The following is a 19,615-nucleotide window of genomic DNA, read 5'->3' as shown; positions in this document are numbered from 1 at the left end:
GATGATGAGTTGTTGAGGGTGAGTGAGGGTGACGTGTTGAAGCTGAGGGTGAGGGGCTGAGGGTGAGTGTTGGTGAGGCGTTGAGGGTGATGTGTTGAGGGTGATTGAGGATGGTTAAGAGTGAGGGTGAGTGAGGGGTTAAGGGTGAGGTGTTGAGTGTGAGTGAAGTGTTACTGTGGTTGTAAGTGTTTGTGTGTTGTTTTAGTGTGATAGTATGTTGAGGGTGAGTGAGGATGAGTGAGGGTGAGTGAGGGTGAGGTGTTGAGTGTGATTGAGGGTGAGGTGTTGAGGGTGAGTGAGGGTGAGGGGCTGAGTGTTATTGAGGATTTGAGACTGAGTGTGGTTGAGGTGTTGTGTGTTATTGAGGATGAGTGAGAGTGAGTGTGAGTGAGAGTTTAAGGGTGAGGTGTTGAGGGTGAGTGAAGTGGTGCAGTGGTGGTAAGTGTTTGTGTGTTGTTTTAGTGTGATAGTGTGTTGAGGGTAAGTGTGGTTGAGGGTAATTGAGGCAGATGTGTTGAGGGTGAGTGAGGATGAAGTCTTGAGTGTGAGTGAGGATGACGGTGATTGAGGGTGAGGTGGTGAGGGTGAGGGGCTGAAGGTGAGTGAGGGTGAGGCGTTGAGGGTGAGTGAGGGAGAGGTGTTGAGAGTGAGGGTGATTGGGGGTTTGAGGGTGCGGTGTTGAGGGTGAGTGAGGGTGAGTGAGGGTGAGGTGTTGATGGTGAGTGAAGGTGGGTGAGGGTGATGGTGATGTGTTGAGGGTGAGTGAGGGTGAGGTGTTGAGGGAGAGTGAGGGTGAGGTGTTAAGGGTGAGTGAGTGTAATTGAGGGTGGGTGATGAGTTGAGGGTGAGTGAGTGTGAGTGAGGGTGTGATTGGCAAATGTGAGTGTTTTGCATGTGTGACTAGTTATTTTAATGTAAAGTGTGTTTGTGTTTTTGTATGTTGTTGTTGTAGAATGATGCTGTTGTGGTGGTGTAGAGTGATGTTGGTGTGTTGATGAGTGATGTTAAAGTGGTGCTTCCTAATGCTGTTGTTGTGATGTGTTGATGATGAGTTGTGCTGTGTTAGTGTTCAACTATTACCACCACAGCATAACTCATCCCAACAACAGTTGCACTTCTCCCAACAACCTAATTTGTGATGTCCACCAATGCAACACGCAGCAATACCACCTTATCATTCGGCCCCCCACAGTAACATTGAGCAACAACACAGCATAACTCTGCACCAGCACAGGCGTATTTAGCACAACAACAGTCTCATTCATACATACTACTGTAGTGCGTGCAAGCTACAAAGTATGTGTATTTTGTATATGTTTTTGTAATGTCAAATGGATTGGCTGAATGTTGTATGTGGGTGTGACTATGTTGTATAAATTGAGTGTATTAGTTATAATTTGACTTTTGTATAGAAAAAATTACCATAGTAGTTGTAAAATTTGTATTCCACACTTTTTTATTTTAGAAAAAAAACCACAAATATTTATTTTTTAACTTTGTACAAAAATAAGATATCCTGGCAACATGCAAAATTTAGTCAGAACATATTTCATCGTCTTTTTCTTTCAGAATCTTTATGATTTGGCCATTACAAAAGACAACTTCAAAAGTTTGTGGCAAAAAATGGACAAGGGCATCTCCGATGTTGTCAACTTCCTCATCTAACATAAACCATTTAATTAAGATCTCGTTTTCGATGGGCATAGATTGATATTCGTCTGTGTTTGTCACTTTTATTGTGATAATACTATTTTGCTCTGTAGAGCTTTCAACACCATAAATTTGAATGTCCATCTTTTCCTCTGGTGGGGCTGTTACCTGTTGAGAGAAAACAAAAGCAACAATTAGTTTTTAAATTTGTATACTTTATGTTTTGTGTAAGGCCTATAGTGGGTGAAAGGGACAGAGTGGTTGAAAGGGCCACATTGGGTGAAATGGACTGAGTAGGTGAAAGGGTCCCAGTTGTTGATAGGGTTTGAGTGGGTGATAGGTCGAGAGTGGGTGATAGGTCGAGAGTGGGTGATAAGTCTAGAGTGGGTGATAAGTCTAGAGTGGGTGCTAAGTCTAGAGTGGGTGATAGGCCTAGAGTGTGTGAAAGGGCCAGAGTTGTTGAAAGGTCCCGAGTGGGTGAAAGCTCCCGAGTGGGTGAAAGGTCCCAAGTGGGTGAAATGTCCCGAGTGGGTAAAAGGTCCAGAGTGGGTGCAAGGGGCAGAGTGGGTGAAAGGGGCAAAGTGGGTGAAAGGGCAAGACTGGGTGAAAGTCCAAGAGTGGCTGAAAAGAGATAATTGCAAAAGCTTTTGTTTGTTGTGCTTACCTCCATTTTGCTATGGCGCGTTGTATTCAATATTTTTTGGCAATTGAATTCATGTACAGTGACGTGCGTCAGGGTAACATATTTGCCAAGATGTATTTTAAATAGTGACGCTTCTCTCCACAGTGTCACTTTTATATCATCAGTTGCATCTTTTATTGTAATCGATTTGAGTGGGGTATCTTGCCCATTGATAAACACAGTCTTTGCGTCCTCTTCCTACACAAAAAGAAAGCATTCTATTAAATAGTGACTGTAAAAACACATATTACTAGTGCATTGTATGAAAGGCAATATAAATTATCATATTTAACGACCCAAATGAACATCCTTTCTAAAAGATTGAATTGTTTATTGCAAAAAATGGCTTTGTAGAGAGTACTTGTGTTTGTACTATACACCAAAGCACTGCCATCTTATAGTTTTCAAAAGTCATACTTGCTACTATGTGTGAAGAGTTTTTGAGTTAGTTATTGAAGTTACTAAAGGTGTAATGTGTGTGTAAGTCAACTATGCATTTTTTAAGTAGACATGATGACATGAGTGAGGGTGAGGGTGAGTTATTGAGTGTGAGGTGTTGATTGTGAGTGAGTGAGGGTGAGGAGTTGATGGGGAGTGAGGGTGAGTGAGGATGAGGTGTTACGTGAGGGTGAGGGTGAATGTAAGTGAGGGTGAGTGAGGGTGAGGGTGAGTGAGGGTGAGAGGGTGAGGGTGAGAGATTGAAGGTGAGTGAGGGTGAGAAGTTGAGGGTGAGTAAGGATGAGGGTGAGTGTGAGTGAGGCTGAGTGAGGGTCATTTAGGGTGAGGAGTTGACGGTGAGAGTGAGTGAGTGTTGAGGGTGAGAGATTGAGGGTGATTGATGTTGAGAAGTTGAGGGTGAGTAAGGATGAGGGTGAGTGTGGGTGAGTGAGGGTGAGTGATTGAGTGAGGGTGAGGTGTTGAGGGTGAGTGAGGGTGAGGGTGAGGCTGAGGTGTTGAGTGAGAGTGAGGTTGACTGAGGAGTTGAGGGAGAAGGGTTAAGTTTTTGAGGGGGAGGTGTTGATGTCTAGTGAGGGTGAGTGAGGGTGAGGAGTTTAGTGTGATTGAGGGTGAGTGAGATTGAGGGTGAGTGAGGCGTTGAGGCTGAAGTGTTGAGGGTGAGGTGTTGAGGGTGAGTCAGGGTGACGTTTTGAGGATGAGTGAGGGTGACTAAGGGTGAGGCATTGAGGTAAACACAGTGTTTGCGTTCTCTTCCTAAAGAAAAAGTAAGCATTGTATAAAATAGTGACTGTAAAAACACATATTATTAGTGCGTTGTATGAATGGCCATCTAATGTATTATATTTAGCGACCCAAATGAACATCCTTCCTAAATGATAGCAATATTTATTGCAAAAAATGGCTTTGTAGAGAGTACTTGTATTTGTAGTATACAGCAAAGCGCTGGCATATTATAGTTTGCAAAACGCGTACTTTCTACATAGGGTGAAAGAGTGTATAATGCGTTTTTTTTTAAAATTGTTAATGAAGTTACTAAAGGTGTACTGTGTGTGTAAGCCAACTATGCATTTTTTTAGTACATATGATGACATGAGTGAGGGTGAGGGTGAGTGATTGAGGGTGAGGTGTTGAGGGTGAGTGAGGGTTAGGGTGAGTGAGGGTGGGGTTGAGGGTGAGTGAGGGTGAGTGAGGATGAGGTGTTACGTGAGAGTGAGTGTGAGTGAGGCTGAGTTAGGGTGAGGGGTTGAGGGTGAGTGAGAGTGAGGGAGTGTTGAGGGTGAGAGATTGAGGGTGAGAAGTTGAGGGTGAGTAAGGATGAGTGTGAGTGTGGGTGAGTGAGGGTGATTGATTGAGTGAGGGTGAGGTGTTGAGGGTGAGGCTGAGGTGTTGAGGTGTTGAGTGAGAGTGAGGGTGACTGAGGAGTTGAGGGAGAAGTGTTGACTTTTTGAGGGGGAGGTGTTGAGGGTTAGTGAGGGTGAGTGAGGGTGAGTGAGTGGGAGGTGTTGAGGGTGATTGAGGGTGAGTGAGATTGAGGCTGAGTGAGGCATTAAGGGTGAATTGTTGAGGGTGAGGTGTTGAGGGTGAGTGAGGGTGAGGTGTTGAGGGTGAGTGAGGGTGAGAAGTTGAGGGTGAGTAAGGATGAGGGTGAGTGAGGGTGAGTGATTGATGTTGAGGGTGAGGCTGAGGTGTTGAGGTGTTGAGTGAGAGTGAGGGTGAGTGAGGAGTTGAGGGAGAAGGGTAGAGTATTTGAGTGAGAGGTGTTGAGGGCTAGTGAGGGTGATTGAGGGTGAGTGAGGAGGAGGTGTTGAGGGTGATTGAGGGTGAGTGAGATTGAGGGTGAGTGAGGCATTAAGGGTGAATTGTTGAGGGTGAGGTGTTGAGGGAGAGTGAGGGTGGGGTGTTGAGGGTGAGTGAGGGTGACTGAGGGTGAGGCATTGATGTAAAGACAGTCTTTGCGTCCTTTTGTTAAACCCAAAAAGAACAATTCTATAAAATAGTGACAGTAAAAACACATAGTACTAGTGCGTTGTATGAATGGCAATATAATGTATTATATTTCACGACCCAAATGAACATCCTTTCTACCATATTGCATTTTTTTTTGTAAAAAATGGCTTTGTGGAGAGTACTTGAATTTGTAGTATACCCCAAAGCACTGGCCTATTATATTTCCCAAAACTCTTACTTTCTACATAGTGTGAAAGAGTCTATAATGCAACCTTTTTTGAGCTTGTTAGTGAAGTTACTAAGGGCCCGATGTAGGTAAATCCCATTTACCTATTTTGAAATACCGAATCCTACCGATTCGGTATTTAAAAATAGGTAAATGGTATGTAGGTCCCAACATCTGGATTTGTTACTGAATCCTTAACAATTCTTTAATTACCGAATCGGTAAATACCGAATAGGTAATGCCCATTAATTCCTATGGGCTTTGAAGCCCATAGGAATGATTAGGCATTACCGATTCGGTATTTACCGAATCGGTAATTAAAGAATTCAGAAGGGTGCATGGGGTGTCACTTTGACACCCTCTGGCACCCCCAAAAAAGGCACAGGTGCCATGTGGCAAGCATACCTGCCCTAAGGGCAGGTCTGCCTGTCACATGACATAGGTGTGCTATTTAGACTTGCAATTTTAAAAAGTAAAAAATATATAAGATATGTCATTTACAATACTAATAAGTCCAACTTTTCAAATGCGAGACAATATTTTTTTTTAGTTGACATGATGACATGTTTGTGTTCATACTTACGGCAATTATTGTCCCTGAAACGGTCATCAGGCTTTTCAGACTTGCCCGTTTTATTTCCTTGATCGGAGAAGCCGATGGTGCAGGCGGATGCAAAATGTTGTTTGCTTGTTGGATCAGGCCCTCCTCGATTGTCATTGCGGGAAATTTGGTTACTTTAGTTTGTTTTGTAATTAAAATTGTTTTGTTTTTGATAATAAAGTTTCGTATCAGTAGTCCACAGTTATTTTTCGTTTGCTCATATAAATTTTCTTGGTAACAAGTACATTTTATTGTTCCAGTTTTATCTGCTAAAGCCAAATGGAATAACATTTTCTGCTCTTGTTTAGCATTTTTGTACGTAGTTTTCCCTGAGCAGTTGATGACATTAACTCTTATTGGTTTCTGGTATGGTTTGTTGTCATCGGTATTAATGTTCATTATTTCTTCAATAGACATCATCTGAAATAGAAAATGTGATATAACATGTTAAATACAAACCCATATTGCTTTATGATCACTGTAATAGCATTCTAAAGTACCATAGTTGTGTAGTTGGACATTTGTATATATATGATCTAAAATGGATTGGTAGTTAGTTGTGTAACTGTTAATGAGTTGTTGACATTGTAATTTTGTTTCAAAGAATCCAAGTAATTGCTTGCTGTTTGCATTTTGTTGAGATACATCCACATTGAAATCCCCTATAATAATCAATTTGTGTGTGGGGTAAAAATCCGTAATATTTGTGATGAAATCAAAAAGAGAAGTTATACTTTTTAGGGGTGGTTTGTATAAAATAATAATAAGGTAATCTGTGTTATCAATCTGTAGAGTAAAATGTAAAATGTCTATCCCTTCAAGTGTCTCATAAATAGGCAATATAAATAAATCTTTTTTGTAGTACATAATCATTCCATGGTTTGTGTTGTATGTATGAAATTTATCAAATATAATGTGATGATATTGTTCTATCGTGAAATCATTAGCTGTAGCATTTCTTGTAGTGTTGATCTCAGTTAAGCAAATAATGTCTGCTTGTAATATATTCCTATCCGCTACCATAGATGAAAAATTTTTCTGTAGTGATCTTATATTGTGTGCAATGATATTGAAATGTGCACTGTATGTATGTAACTGTGGGATATGTATTTCAAGTGGCATTTCTGTCCTTAATCTGTGCATTTCCTCATTAACTTGTGGATGTACTACAATTTTACGTTCATCAAAATTGTGTACATATACATTTTGTATTGATTTTGCCCTGCTAATAGCAACATAATGCAAATGATGAATCTTGCTGTTATTAAAGTGTATATAAAGTGGTTCGAGAGTTGCACCTTGTGTGCGATGTATAGTGCGTGCTGAGGCTTGGCGTAAAGGAAATTGCTTCCGTATAATGGTAATACATTTTTTAGTGTATTGGAAATGTCTAGCTATAGCATGTATTGGTGTCCATGTATTTTGTATTTGTGAATGAAATAAGTGTTTATATTGTTGTCTGGTTGTTTGTCCTATAGTGGGATTGTCAAATAACAACCAAACAATAATAGGTGTATTGTTAATCAATTCAACTAATTGTACAACACCAGTTGCGCCATTTGTTAAACCATCATTGACATCCACTTTGCAACTTAAATCATAACGAAGTTGTAAGGCAATGTGTAATGTATGTGAAAGGCCCATTGTTTTCTGTGGATCTTTGGGCAGTTGCTTAAGAATCGTTTTTTTCACATTTTCAGACAAATCAGAACTGACGGTATCCCATGCTACTGTTATGTAGACTGGATAATCTTTGCAATGTTGTTCTAAAACCTTTTTGTTAATTTCATTAACTTCTAGATTAGTTGACATGATATATGGAATTGTTTCTAATAAAGTCTCATCAGGTTGTATTTCCCTTTGCTTAATTTGTGAAATATCTTCTTCAGTATGCTTGCCTTCTCTCAATCGGTTTAGTAATTCTGCAAATTGTAGATCTTCTTTTTGGCGCATAATTTTTGTTAATTCAAAAATTTTAAAATGTTCTTTCCATAAGTTAGCACTTAAAGGACCATACATTTGTGTAGAATCCTGAAAAATGTATCTGTCAAATACAGGTTTTAATTGGTAAAAGTCACCAATGGCTAAAATAGAAATTCCTCCAAATGGTTCATTAGATGATTTAATTTCTTGAAGCCTGTTATGTATAAAATTCAACATATTGTGTCCTACCATTGAAATTTCATCAATAATAACAACTCTAACATGCATCATTTCCATTTGTAGAGCAGTTCTATGTTCATGACTCAGTTGTTTATAAGTCAAACTTTGCGACACAGGTATTTTGAAAGTGCTATGCAGTGTTTTGCCATTAATATTATGGGCAGCCTTTCCTGTTGGAGCAGTAAGTAAGATATAAACATTATCAGGATTTTCACCGGCCTTAGTGTTATAGTAGCGTAGTAAAGTTTGATATAGTGCAGATATTACAAAACTTTTCCCAACACCAGCCCCTCCAGTGCAAAAAGTATAGCATGGAGTGCTTGTAGTTTTAAACCAATGCAAGTGATGGTAAACAAATTTAAGTTGTTCTTCCGTTAAGTTTTGCATAAGTTGTTGGTATTTTTCATTGGGTAAAATAACGTTAGTTGAGCTTTGTTCTTCAGTTGTAGTTCTAATTCCTAAATCTAGAGCCAAATCATATCTATTATTATGTTCTGGATTTTGGTCTTCTGTCTGTATATTAACAGTTGGTGATAGAGGAGGTGAAATTACATTTTCATGACACTGTTCATGAATAATGTTTGTAACTTCGCCATGCTGTTTGTTATAGATTTTTAGTTGTGTGTCAACAAATGTTTTAACTTCCAGATACCTATCATAGTAAGTTTCCTTGTTGATTAGTATTTTTTCTTCTTCCCTCCATGGATAGTGCAACATTAATATTTCTCTATAATACTCTTCTGGTTCATTATTTTTGCTAAATCTGCAAAAGCGTATTATTTTCCCTTGTCTGCGCTTATTTAAAGCATAATCATAATTCTGTTTCTGTTGTTGTTTATTTCCGTCACTACATTCTATTTCTAATTCTTCCTCATCTGAGCTGTAAAAGTTTTGTTCTGCAAGTAAATCTTCGCAATCATTTATTTCTTTCCCATGTGTTTTTTTCTTCACATAGTTAAAATTAGCCGCATAGTCTGCTAACGTGCACATCTCTAATGATTGTGGCCGTTTGCAGTACTTAATAATAATATTTTCACATTGAATGTCAGTTGAATTTTCGGGCAAGTTATTAATAGTTTCGATATCACGCATTAAATAAGTTCTTTTCTCTGGACGGCTAGTATTAATAAATACAAATGATCGTGAGCTTTTCCGTAATGGTATTTGAAGAATTAGATATGCTGCTTCTTGAGCACTAATTTCTGTGCAGTTGAGGAATTTGTTTCCTATGTGTTTAAGTTGATCTTTGATATTACTATTGCTTGTTACCTCTTTAGCAGCTTGCGCTAGAAGTTTGCTAATTCCTCTTTGCGATTTACTGATATATGAGATAATATAGACTGCACAAGCATAAGGGTCTAGTATAAACTGCAAGTCTATGTTTGCTCGCCAAGCTTCTAAAAGAGTACTATTGTAGTTATTGATGAAGCATTCGCCTGGTGTTCTTTTTAAAAAAATAGTTGTTTTTTGTAAGCTAGTTTGTATAGAAGTAATATATTCTTTATCATCCATTTTAATGAAGTCTAAAAATTCCTCAAAAGAAAGTGTATTAAAAGTAGTATTATTCATAGCTTCATGTATTATTTTCATATTATCTTGCCATTGCTTATTTGTCTCCTCAAGTGTTAATGGCTCTAATATGAGCGTTCTTGACATTGGATATTTGGGATATTGATATTTGCATGTCCGTTGCTGTTTACGTCTGCAATTTTTGGTGTGACCATGCCTTTGTAGATTTATTAACGGTTGTAAAACAGGGTTCTCAGACTTATGACAAGTGATATATTTGTCAATAAAGCTATTGACTTCTTCCACTGGTGAAACACCATACAATGGTGCTTTGTTTACCCAGAGTAATGCATGTATATGTGGAGAACCTCTTTGTTGGAATTCGACTCTGTAAAAGTAGTCTACTATTTCCCCAATTGGATTAGTGCCATTCAGCAAAACACAATTAAAGAATTTCCTAACTTGATAGTCAAACTGTCTTGCACATGTTATTGGATCTTCTTGTATTAATTTACTTTTAGTTTCCCAAGACATGTTTAAGAATTCTTCCTCTGTACATTCCTTTAAGTTTCTAACTCTCAATAGTATATTTATTAAATGGTGCCATTTTGTTTCAGCAGCAGATAAAGTCAAAAAGAAAGTGGGTATGCCAAGTTGCCTTATCATTGCAAAAATATCTTTTTTGCAACCTTCCCAATATGGAGGTGAACTGCGTATAGTTTTTAATACTTTGTACCCCTCATTAAACTGTAAAACATTGGCAATATTACATTTAATGTCTTTAGCAGTTATTTTATTTCCATCTGTAAAATGTTTTCTGATGGAAATGTTGATTTTACCATGGATCTGCTTAATATGTAATTTCTTCAGTTTAAAAAACACATTAGTAATAGATTTAGCGACTCTTCTATCATAACTCCTTAACTCTGCTTGGCAAATAGTACTATAATGTACCGGTATGTGTCTTTCCTTATTGTTAGGCCTTCGTTCACCACAAAAAATAGTAGGGAAAGCCAAAAACTCTGAATCTTTATCCTCATATAAACCTCTTGGCGTGTTATGTTCAGCTGGAGCGAAACTTAACACATTCAGCGAATTACTAGTAATAGTTTCATTTGTTAACATAGTATCCAAATTCCCAGCTTCTATGTTGTCAGAACTATCAGATGAATTGTTTGTCTCAGAAGTCTCATTGTGAGATTCTATTTCTGGAGGTATATACTCCCAGTCAGGGTTAATCGTAACACCATATTCATTAAACATTGTACTATTTTTAGCTAGCCAAGTAGCTGCCTTTTTTACTGTATTTGGTCTAATATTCTCATAATGTGTATATGATTTATAGATTAATTTCCTTTTTAATTTCACTGGGATTGTCATGGCGTCATTAATTTGCCTTGGTAAAATTGTAACAGTTGTCATAACATCTGCAGGTACATTAACTACTGCACCTGATAATGATTTTTGAAAACCGCGTGGCAGACTCCGAATTTGTAAGAATGGTATCCTAGGTGAAACTAATCTTTCTTCTAAATCATATAATTCTAATTCAACTGGTACATTTGGGAAGCCCATGCCATTTACAATAGAACATGGTGGTATTTTGTTTTTGCGAATGTAATAATAGCAAGTCTTACAAATAAAATTGGTTTTCTTGTTACTAATGTTACACTTGTTGAAAATTTCGGATTGGCTAACACTGCGTATATTTAGCAACGTTTGTTTATGCCACAGTTGATTGCAAAGAGTACAAATGTACTCTGGCCCATGCAATATTTCCCGGTGGAATTTGCGAATGATTGTATGGATTTGTTTACCTCGTTTCTGTCTTTGGCCCTGCGTGAAGATGGGTATGTTATTATCAGTAGCACTTAGTTGACTGTTGGTAATGTTTTCTTCAGCTGTATTAACTTTTTTTCTTTGTACAACTTTAGTTGGACATGTACTTGAATCCCTTTTTCTTTTCCGAGACTGTTTATTTGTTCCCTGTATAGCTTTACTATTACCTGGTAATTGTGCTAAATGATTACTATTGCTATTCCCTCCCTTAGTTTTATTCAGTAAATCATCAGAAGACATTGATGTTGATGTTATCGTCTGATTAGGAGTACATTCAGTAGTATGTACCCAAATTTTTCTTTCTTGCGGTAGGTGACTATTTTTCTTGTGCACAGTAAGTGCTTTTGTAAAGGATTTCCTTTGAATGACTTTTATATCTATTGGTGTTAATTCAAATTGGACACATTGCTCAGCCTGATGTGTAAAGTTATATGCTAGTTTCATAACATATTGAATTAGCCCTTCAAACGAATTAAATGCAATTGTAACACATGTTCCGTTTGAATGAGGCATGCCTTCATGGTCCCTACTATGTGAATCAAATACAAAGTATGATTGCATATGTTTGAAAATAGCTATTACATAAACATTCATACAAAGTAGAACACCACAGTGCTTATTAATAGTAACATTTAATGCTGTGCTAATATCTGGGTAGGCTTTATCAAAACGTTTAAGGACATCACCGTAGTAAGCATTCCGTAGCAAAAGTGAATATATCTCTTGATTGTGGTCTATATACCTTGGCAGGTCATCTGGATGCATAAGTGTTTCTTTGTTAATAGAATGCATTTGGAGATATAAAGCGTCCCCACGGTCCATTATATAATGCAGATCATTAGAGTTCCAAGTAGTTACTGGCTTGCATAAATTGTGCAAGACAGCAAAAGCACTATTTGGTAAGCATTGCTTACCTTGTGATTTGCTATTAAATTTGCTATTCCCTTGATGGTAACTTGCTTTCAAGCATCTCTGCATCTTATAAGTTATACTGAAATGTTGTTATCAACAAATGTAAATTAAGAAGGTTTGTGAACTAACAAATATTTTTGGGGACTGTAAGGTATGAACTTTTAACAAATTTTAAACTAAGTGGCAAAGTAGTATTTACCTTAACTTCTGTTTCTTTTGTTGTTGTTTTAATAATCTGAAAGGAGAAAAAAAACATAATGTTTAGAATATATTTTTTCGAATTTTTCCCATAAAGGGCACATTAGCATGTAAATAGTCTTTTAAAGACCTGTTAAGAGCTCTAGTGCTGCTGTGAGTGTATGCGCCACGGCTGGCACCCAGACAGGGTGAGATGATAGAGGGAGAGAGAGGGAGTGGGAGGAAAAGGGGGACAGAGAGAGAGTGAGTGAGTGCGTGAAAAGTTAATACTGAGAGACATAAAAAAATGTGTGTGTGTGTTATCTTGTAACTTGGACTGGTTAATGTGTTGCATTGAATCTGAGAATGAATGCGGTGTGCGTGTAATATTGAAAGTGTACCCAGTTAGTGTGCAAGTAATGTACAAAGACAGAAAGGGAGTGAAGGGGAGGGAAATGCCGAGGGAGTAAAAGGGAGGGAGAGTGAGGGAGATGGAGAGTGAGGGAGAGGGAGGGAAAGTGAGGGAAAGAAAGGAAAATGGAGTGAGAGGAAGGGAAAGGGAGTGAGAGGGAGAGTGATAGGAAGGGAGACGGGGATGGAGGGAAGGAGAGAGAGGGGGAGGGAGACAGAGGGATTAACAAAGTTAGAGTGAGAAAGAGGAAGGCAAGAGAGAGGGAGGGGGAGCTAGAGAGGGAGAGAGAGGGTGAGTGTGGGTGAGGGGTTGAGGGTGAGTGAGGGTGAAATGTTGAGGGTGTGAATGTGAGGGTGAGGTGTTGAGTGTTAGTGAGGTGAGGTGTTGAGGGTGAGGGTGAGTGAGGGGGAGGGGATGAGGGTGAGTGAGGGTGAGTGGTATTAAGGGTGAGTGAGGGTGAGGGTGAGGGTGAGTGAGGGTGACGGTTTGAGGGTGAGTGATGGTGAGGGTGAGTGAGGATGATGTGTTGAGGGTGAGTGAGCATGAGGGTGAGTGAGCATGAGGTTGAGTGAGGGTGAGTGTGAGTGAGTGTGAGTGAGGGTGAGGGGTTGAGGGTGAGTGAAGGTAGGTTAGGCTTAGATATTGAGGGTGAGTGAGGGTGAGAAGTTGAGGGTGAGTAAGGATGAGGGTGAGTGTGGGTGAGTGAGAATGAGGTGTTGAGGGTGAGTGAGGTGTTAAGGGTGAGTGAGGGTGAGGGTGAGGGTGAGGCTGAGGTGTTGAAGTGTTGAGTGAGAGTGAGGGTGAGTGAGGAGTTGAGGGAGAAGTGTTGAGGGTGTGTGTGTGAGGTGTTGAGGGCTAGTGAGGGTGGGGGAAGTGTTGAGGATGAGTGAGGGTGAGTGAAATTGAGGGTGAGTGAAATTGAAGGTGAGTGAGGTGTTGAGGGTGAGTGAGAGTGAGGTGTTGAGTGAGAGGTTGAGTGAGTGTGAGTGAGGGTGAGGGGTTGAGTGAGGGTGACTGAGGGTGACTGAGGGTGAGTGAGGGTAAGTGAGGGTGAGTGAGGATGAGCGTGAGGGTGGGTGAGGGTGAGTAAGGGTGAGTGAGGCTGAGGGTGAGGGAGGGTGAGGGAGGGCGAGGCGTTGAGGGTGAGTGAGGGTGAGGTGTTGAGGGTGACTGAAGGTGAGTGAGAATGAGGGTGAGTGCGGGTGAGGCGTTGAGGGTGAGTGAGGGTGAGGGTGAGGAAGGGAGAGGCGTTGACGGTGAGTGAGGGAGAGCTGTTAAGGGTGACTGAGGGTGATGCGTTGAGGGTAAGTGAGGGTGAGTGTGAGGTGGTGAGTGTGAGTGAGGGTGAGGGTGAGTGAGGGTGAGGCGTTGCGGGTAAGTGAGGGTGAGTGTGTGTGTGAGGCTTCAAAAAATAACGACCCCCTTAAAGTAGTGTCGTTATTTGTATTAGGAAAATAGTTGAGAATTGCTGAGGATGTGGGACTTGAATGTGTCTGTGGGTAGTTTTAAAAGCTGGGATTGTTGTTGGGGATGGAGAGGGAGTGAGTGTGTGCGTGAAGAGTTAATAGTGCGAGACGTACCGAAAAATGTGTGTGTGTGTCATCGTGTAACTTAGATTACTTACTATATTGCATTGAATATGAAAATGAATGCGGTGTGCGTGTAATATTGAAAGTGTACCCAGTTAGTGTGCAAGTAATGTAGAAAGATAGAGAGGGAGTAAAGGGGAGACAAATGGAGAGTTATGTACAAAGACAGAGAGGAAGGGAAAGTTAGGGAAAGGAAGGGAAATGGAGGGAGAGGAAGAGAAAGGGAGTGAGATGCAGGGTGATAGGGAGGGAGACGGAGAGGGAGGGAGAGAGGAGGAAGAAGAGAGGGGGAGTGAGACAGAGGGAGGAACACAGTTAGAGTGAGACAGAGGAAGACAGGAGAGAGGGAGGGGGAGCTATAGAGAGGGAGAGAGAGCTATAGAGATGTAGGGAGACCGCGAGAGAAAGAGAGCGAGAAAATTATGTGTATGCCGGGAGGGCTCAGTGCACGAAGCCTTCGGCTGCAGGGTCCTGTGATTAACCTCATGGTCAGTTTTATGTTGTTGCTGTCGCCCCGACCCTTAACCACTAACCCTGCCCCCACCGATGCGGTCCTTGGGCACAAAGTAAACAGTAAATTTTTCACCTGCGAGAAAGATTGTGAGTAGCCATGTAATAGAGGGTGTGGGCGAAAGTCCCCTTGATCGTGGATTGTGTGTATGAAAAGTTTGTTGTGGTGTGGCGAAGTGTTGCGAACGGATTATGACTGTACTATTCCCCCTAATGTCCCAATGTGCCTGTGAATAGTGTAGTAAGTGTAAGGTCCAGTTTTTTTTTGGGTAGGCAGCTAATCCTGGCTAATGTGTTATTGGATGTGTGCTTGTGAAAATGTAATACTAGTAGTTGTACGAGCGGCTGTTTCCGTGTGTCAGCTTGTAACTTGGATTACTAACTGTGCAAGTAAAGCTGCGAATGAATGCATTCTGCGTAAATGTTGTAAAGTGTTGCCTGTTTACGTGCAAATTAATGTGCAATTAGAAGTTCTGACTGAAAGTTTGGTGCTGTAGTGGCGAAGTGCTATGATGTTACATTGCGTAGGAGTTGCACGTGCTGTATAAGGGTGGCAGTCAGTGTTTTGCCTAATGTGACAGGCTGTGTGTGATTAGTGTAAGATGCAGTGTTTTGCCTAATGTGACAGGGTGTGTGTGATTAGTGTGCTATAGAGAGGGAGGGAGACGAAGAGAGAAAGAGAGCGAGACAATTATGTGTATGCCGGGAGGGCTCAGTGGACGAAGCCTTCGGCTGCAGGGTCCTGTGATTAACCTCATGGCCAGTTTTATGTTGTTGCTGTAGCCCCGACCCTTAACCACTGACCCTGCCCCCACCGATGCGGTCCTTGGACACAAAGTAAACAGTAAATTTGGCCCCTGAGAGAAAGATTGTGAGTAGCCATGTAATAGAGGGTGTGTGTGAAAGTGCCCTTGTTCGTGGAATGTGTGTATGAAAATTTTGTTGTGGTGTGGCGAAGTGTTGCGAACGGTTTATGGCTGTACTATTCTCCCTAATGTTACAATGTGCCTGGGAATAGTGTAGTAAGTGTAAAGTGAAGTGTTTATTTTTGTAGGCCGCAAATCCTGGCTAATGTGTTATTGGATGTGTGTTTGTGGAAAGGTAATACTAGTAGTTGTACGAGCGGCTGTTTTCGTGTGTCAGCTAGTAACTTGGATTACTTACTGTGTGCCAGTAAAGCTGCGGGTGAATGTTGTGAAGTGTAGCCTGTTTGCGTGCAAATAAATGTGCAATTTGAAGTTGTGCCTGAAAGTTTGGTGCTGTAGTGGCGAAGTGCTATGATCTTAGATTGCGTTGGAGTCGCACGTGCTGTATAAGGGGGGCAGTCAGTGTTTTGCCTAATGTGACAGGCTGTGTGTGATTAGTGTAAGATGCAGCTCTGTTCACTCTTGAGTCCGATCATCCAGTTTACTGTCTTGCTATGAAGCTGTCAATGAAAGCGTAATGAGTGTTCTAATGTGGTCGCACTCATTTTGGCGTGCGTGTGATATAGTATGTGTTCCTAACAGTGTGTGCGTGAAAAGTTAATACTAATAGATGTAAAAAAAAGGGTGCGTATGTGTCATCTTGTAACTTGCACTGGTTAATGTGTTACATTTAATCTGAGAATGCAAGCGGTATGCGTGTAATATTGAAAGATAATCTGACAAGGTGTGTGTGAGTAGTGTAAGCTGGAGCTCTGTTCACTGTTCAGTCCGATCATCCTGTTTACTGTATTGCTGTGAAGCTGTGACAAAAATCGTAAGGAGTGTTCTGTTGTGGTTGCACTCAATTCGCCGTGCGTGTTATATAGTATGTGTTCTTAACCGTGTGTGCGTGAAAAGGTAATAGTAACAGACGTAAAAAGAAGGTGTGTGTGTCATGTTGTAATTAGGAGTAGTTACTGTGTTGCATTAAATATAAGAATGAATGGGTGTGTGTCAAACTTATGTTGTGCCTTGAATTATTGGAAGGAATGTTCTGTGTGGCGAGTCGGAGTGTTAGGAACGGAAGTAAAAATTGTGTAGAAGAGTGAACAGTTGGCTGTACTTACATGATATATGTTGGTGCGCAGTTTCTTTCCCCCTATCAAGGAAATGTTGAAAGCGTACCAATAACCTACAAGAGATAACGATAAAAAAAACAATATGTATCGGTTGGTTTAAACAAAGGTATGACCTGTTTGAGAAATTACGTAGTCCTTTGCTAAGTATTACCATAGAAAATGTAGATTTGCAAACAAACATGTCGCAGAATAATTTAACACAGGTGCAATGTTGATATAGTAACCGTTCTAATAAACGCAAGTAAATGTATCAATACTGTCCCTTAGATGTATAGAAATAAAGCTTGCATGCACTTACGTTCTAAGATTGAATGCCGTAATTTTTCAGTGGCTGTTGGTCGATAGCAGCAAGTACAGCGCCGTTCTGTAAGTCGAAGTTCTGTCCTCGCAGGTAAAAAGAGAGTATGACTTAAAGTGACCCGTCCCTCTGCTTAAATAGGGGGTAACGATGCAAGAATCTTTTTTTTTTTTTTGGTTTAAGAAAGGATCAAAGCTTTTAGTCCTTCCCTTGCCCCAAGGAAAAGTCACACTAGCTGATGTGCGCGACTTGGAAGTGTGAATGTTTGAATGTGTATGCAGATGGAGTTTCGACATTGGCGCGCCAGTAGACTTCCCTGGGCAACTCCCTTAAGCCCACATAAGATTTTGCTCGGAACTGACAAAGCAAAGGGCCTTTTTTTTTACGTTAGTGTAATTGGACTTCAACTGTCTGCTCGAAGTTACACTTAAAAATGGCATATATAAAGCATCCAAAGTATACAAAGTTTCACTTTTAAACATACAACTCTTGTAATATACTGGCTCAAAGTTGTGGCGTTTATGTTTAGTATGAAAATACTGAAAATTGCTGCGGATGCGTCCATTAATGTGTGTGTGGCAACGTGAAAATACAGTGGGTGAATGAGAAAGATGGTCGATGATTTTGTTTGGCAAAAAAGAAATGTAAAGACAGGTGTGGTGCTGAACGGGTCAGAGGCCGGATGCAATATTTGCCATAAAAGTTGTGTTCTTCGTTTTATTATGAAAATCGTGAACATTGCTGCGTAAGTGGCCCTTAAATGTGTCTGTGGGTAGTTTTAAATGCTAGGATAATTTTGGCTGTGTGTGTACGTGTTGTAAATACAGAATTTCGCTGCGGGTGCGTCCCTTAATGTAAGTCTTGTAATATACAGGCTCAAAGTTGTGGCGTTTATGTTTAGTATGAAAATACAGAACATTGCTGCAGATGCCTCCATTAATGTGTGAGTGTCACCGTAGAAATACAGTGGTAGAATGAGAAAGATGGTCGATGATTTTGTTTGCCAATACATAAATGTAGAGACAGGTGTGGCGAAATGTTATGAGCTGATGTATGATGCTGAATGGGTCAGAGGCTGTATACAATATTTGCCATCAAAGTTGTGTTGTTAATTTTAATATGAAATTCGTGAGCATTGCTGAGGATGCGGCCCTTGAATGTGGCTGTGTGTAATTATAAATGGTGGGATTGTTGTCGGTGTGTGTGTACGGCATGGTATGTAGACTATAGGAGTTTTGGTTAAAAACCATAAAGTTTACAGACGCCATTTTCGACCTTACTGTAATTTGACTGTAACTGTCTGATCCAAGTTACGCTTAAAAATGGCATGAGGAGTTGAGGGTGAGGGTGAGGGTGAGTGAGGGTGAGGTTGAAGTGTTGAGTGTGAGTGAGGGTAAGAGTGAGGGTGAGTGAGGGGTTCAGTGTTAGTGTGGGTGAGATATTGAGTGTGAGTGAGGGTAAGGGTGATTGAGGGATTGAGAGTTAGTGAGGGTGAGGGGTTGAGGGTTAGTGATGGTGAGGTGTTGAGGGTGAGTGAGGGTGAGGGTGAGTGAGGGGGAGGGGTTGAGGGTGAGTGAGGTGTTTAGGGTGAAGTGTTGAGGATGTAGGTGAGGGGTTGAGGGTGAGGGAGGGTGAGTGAGGGTGAGGGGTTGAAGGTGAGGGGTTGGGGGTGAGGGTTGGGGGTGAGGGGTTGAGGGTGAGGTGTTGAGGGTGAGTGAGGGTGAGATGTTGATGGTGAGTGAAGGTGAGGTGTTGTGTGAGGCGTTGAGGGTGAGTGACTATAGGATTTTTGTTAAAAAACCATCACGTTACCAGACGCCATTTTCTCCATTACTGTAATTGGACTTGAACTGTCAGCTCCAAGTTACCCTTAAAAATGGCATGAGGGATTGAAGGTGAGTGAGGGTGAGGGTGAGGCTGATGTGTTGAGTGTGAGTGAGGGTGAGAGTGAGGGTGAGTGAGGGGTTGAGTGTTAGTGAAGGTGAAGTATTGAGGGTGAGTGAGGGTAAGGGTGATTGAGGGTTTGAGAGTTAGTGAGGGTGAGGGGTTGAGGGTGAGTGAGGTAGGTGTTGAGGGTGAGTAAGGGTGAGGGGGAGGGAGGGGGAGGGGTTGAGGGTGAGTGAGGTGTTTAGGGTGAAGTGTTGAGGGTGTGGGTGAGGGGTTGAGGGTGAGGGAGGGTGAGTGAGGATGAGTAGTTGAGGGTGAATTGTTGAGGGTGAGTGGTTGAGGGTGAGGGGTTGAGGGTGAGGTGTTGAGGGTGAGGGATGGTGAGACGTGATGTTGAGTGAAGGTGAGGTGTTGGATGAGGCGTTGAGGGTGACTGTGTGCTCCAAGATACCCTTAAAAATGGCATGAGGCGTTGAGGGTGAGGGTGAGTGAAGGTGAGGCTGAGGTGTTGAGTGTGAGTGAGGGTAAGAGTGAGGGTGAGTGAGGTGTTCAGTGTTAGTGAGGGTGAGATATTGAGGGTGAGTGAGGGTAAGGGTGATTGAGGGATTGAGAGTTAGTGAGGGTGAGGTGTTGAGGGTTAGTGATGGTGGGGTGTTGAGGGTGAGTAAGGGTGAGGGGGAGTGAGGGGGAGGGGGAGGGGTTGAGGGTGA

The 19,615-nt window shown here is 41.2% G+C and overlaps 1 protein-coding gene across 1 annotated transcript; it reads right to left on the bottom strand.

The window, feature by feature from the left end:
• Window positions 1–1,507: 1,507 nt before the first annotated feature.
• On the bottom strand, window positions 1,508–16,768 carry LOC147663305 (uncharacterized). Its single transcript, XM_086950542.1, has 5 exons — window positions 16,709–16,768; window positions 12,188–12,223; window positions 5,548–5,985; window positions 2,315–2,530; window positions 1,508–1,818 (listed from the first exon to the last, which is right to left on the bottom strand). Exons 3-5 carry the CDS (start codon window positions 5,983–5,985, stop codon window positions 1,534–1,536), a joined length of 939 nt encoding a protein of 312 aa, XP_086806668.1. The 5' UTR covers window positions 12,188–12,223; window positions 16,709–16,768; the 3' UTR covers window positions 1,508–1,533.
• Between the last annotated feature and the right edge of the window lie 2,847 nt (window positions 16,769–19,615).

The sequence above is a fragment of the Lissotriton vulgaris genome, unplaced genomic scaffold (assembly GCF_964263255.1).
Source record: "Lissotriton vulgaris unplaced genomic scaffold, aLisVul1.2 SCAFFOLD_11979, whole genome shotgun sequence".
Classification (NCBI taxonomy): domain Eukaryota; kingdom Metazoa; phylum Chordata; class Amphibia; order Caudata; family Salamandridae; genus Lissotriton; species Lissotriton vulgaris.
Note: the sequence above shows the minus strand (reverse complement) of the source record. Positions and strands in the feature narration are given on the sequence as shown.

Bases quoted from the DNA above. Each gene is read 5' to 3' on its own strand.
- LOC147663305 (XM_086950542.1), bottom strand. From the start codon at position 5,985: ATGATGTCTATTGAAGAAATAATGAACATTAATACCGATGACAACAAA. The intron at 2,531-5,547 runs GTAAGTATGAAC...CTTTTTGTGTAG, and splicing joins TTTCAGGGACAATAATTGCC to GAAGAGGACGCAAAGACTGT. The intron at 1,819-2,314 runs GTAAGCACAACA...TTCTCTCAACAG, and splicing joins CGCGCCATAGCAAAATGGAG to GTAACAGCCCCACCAGAGGA.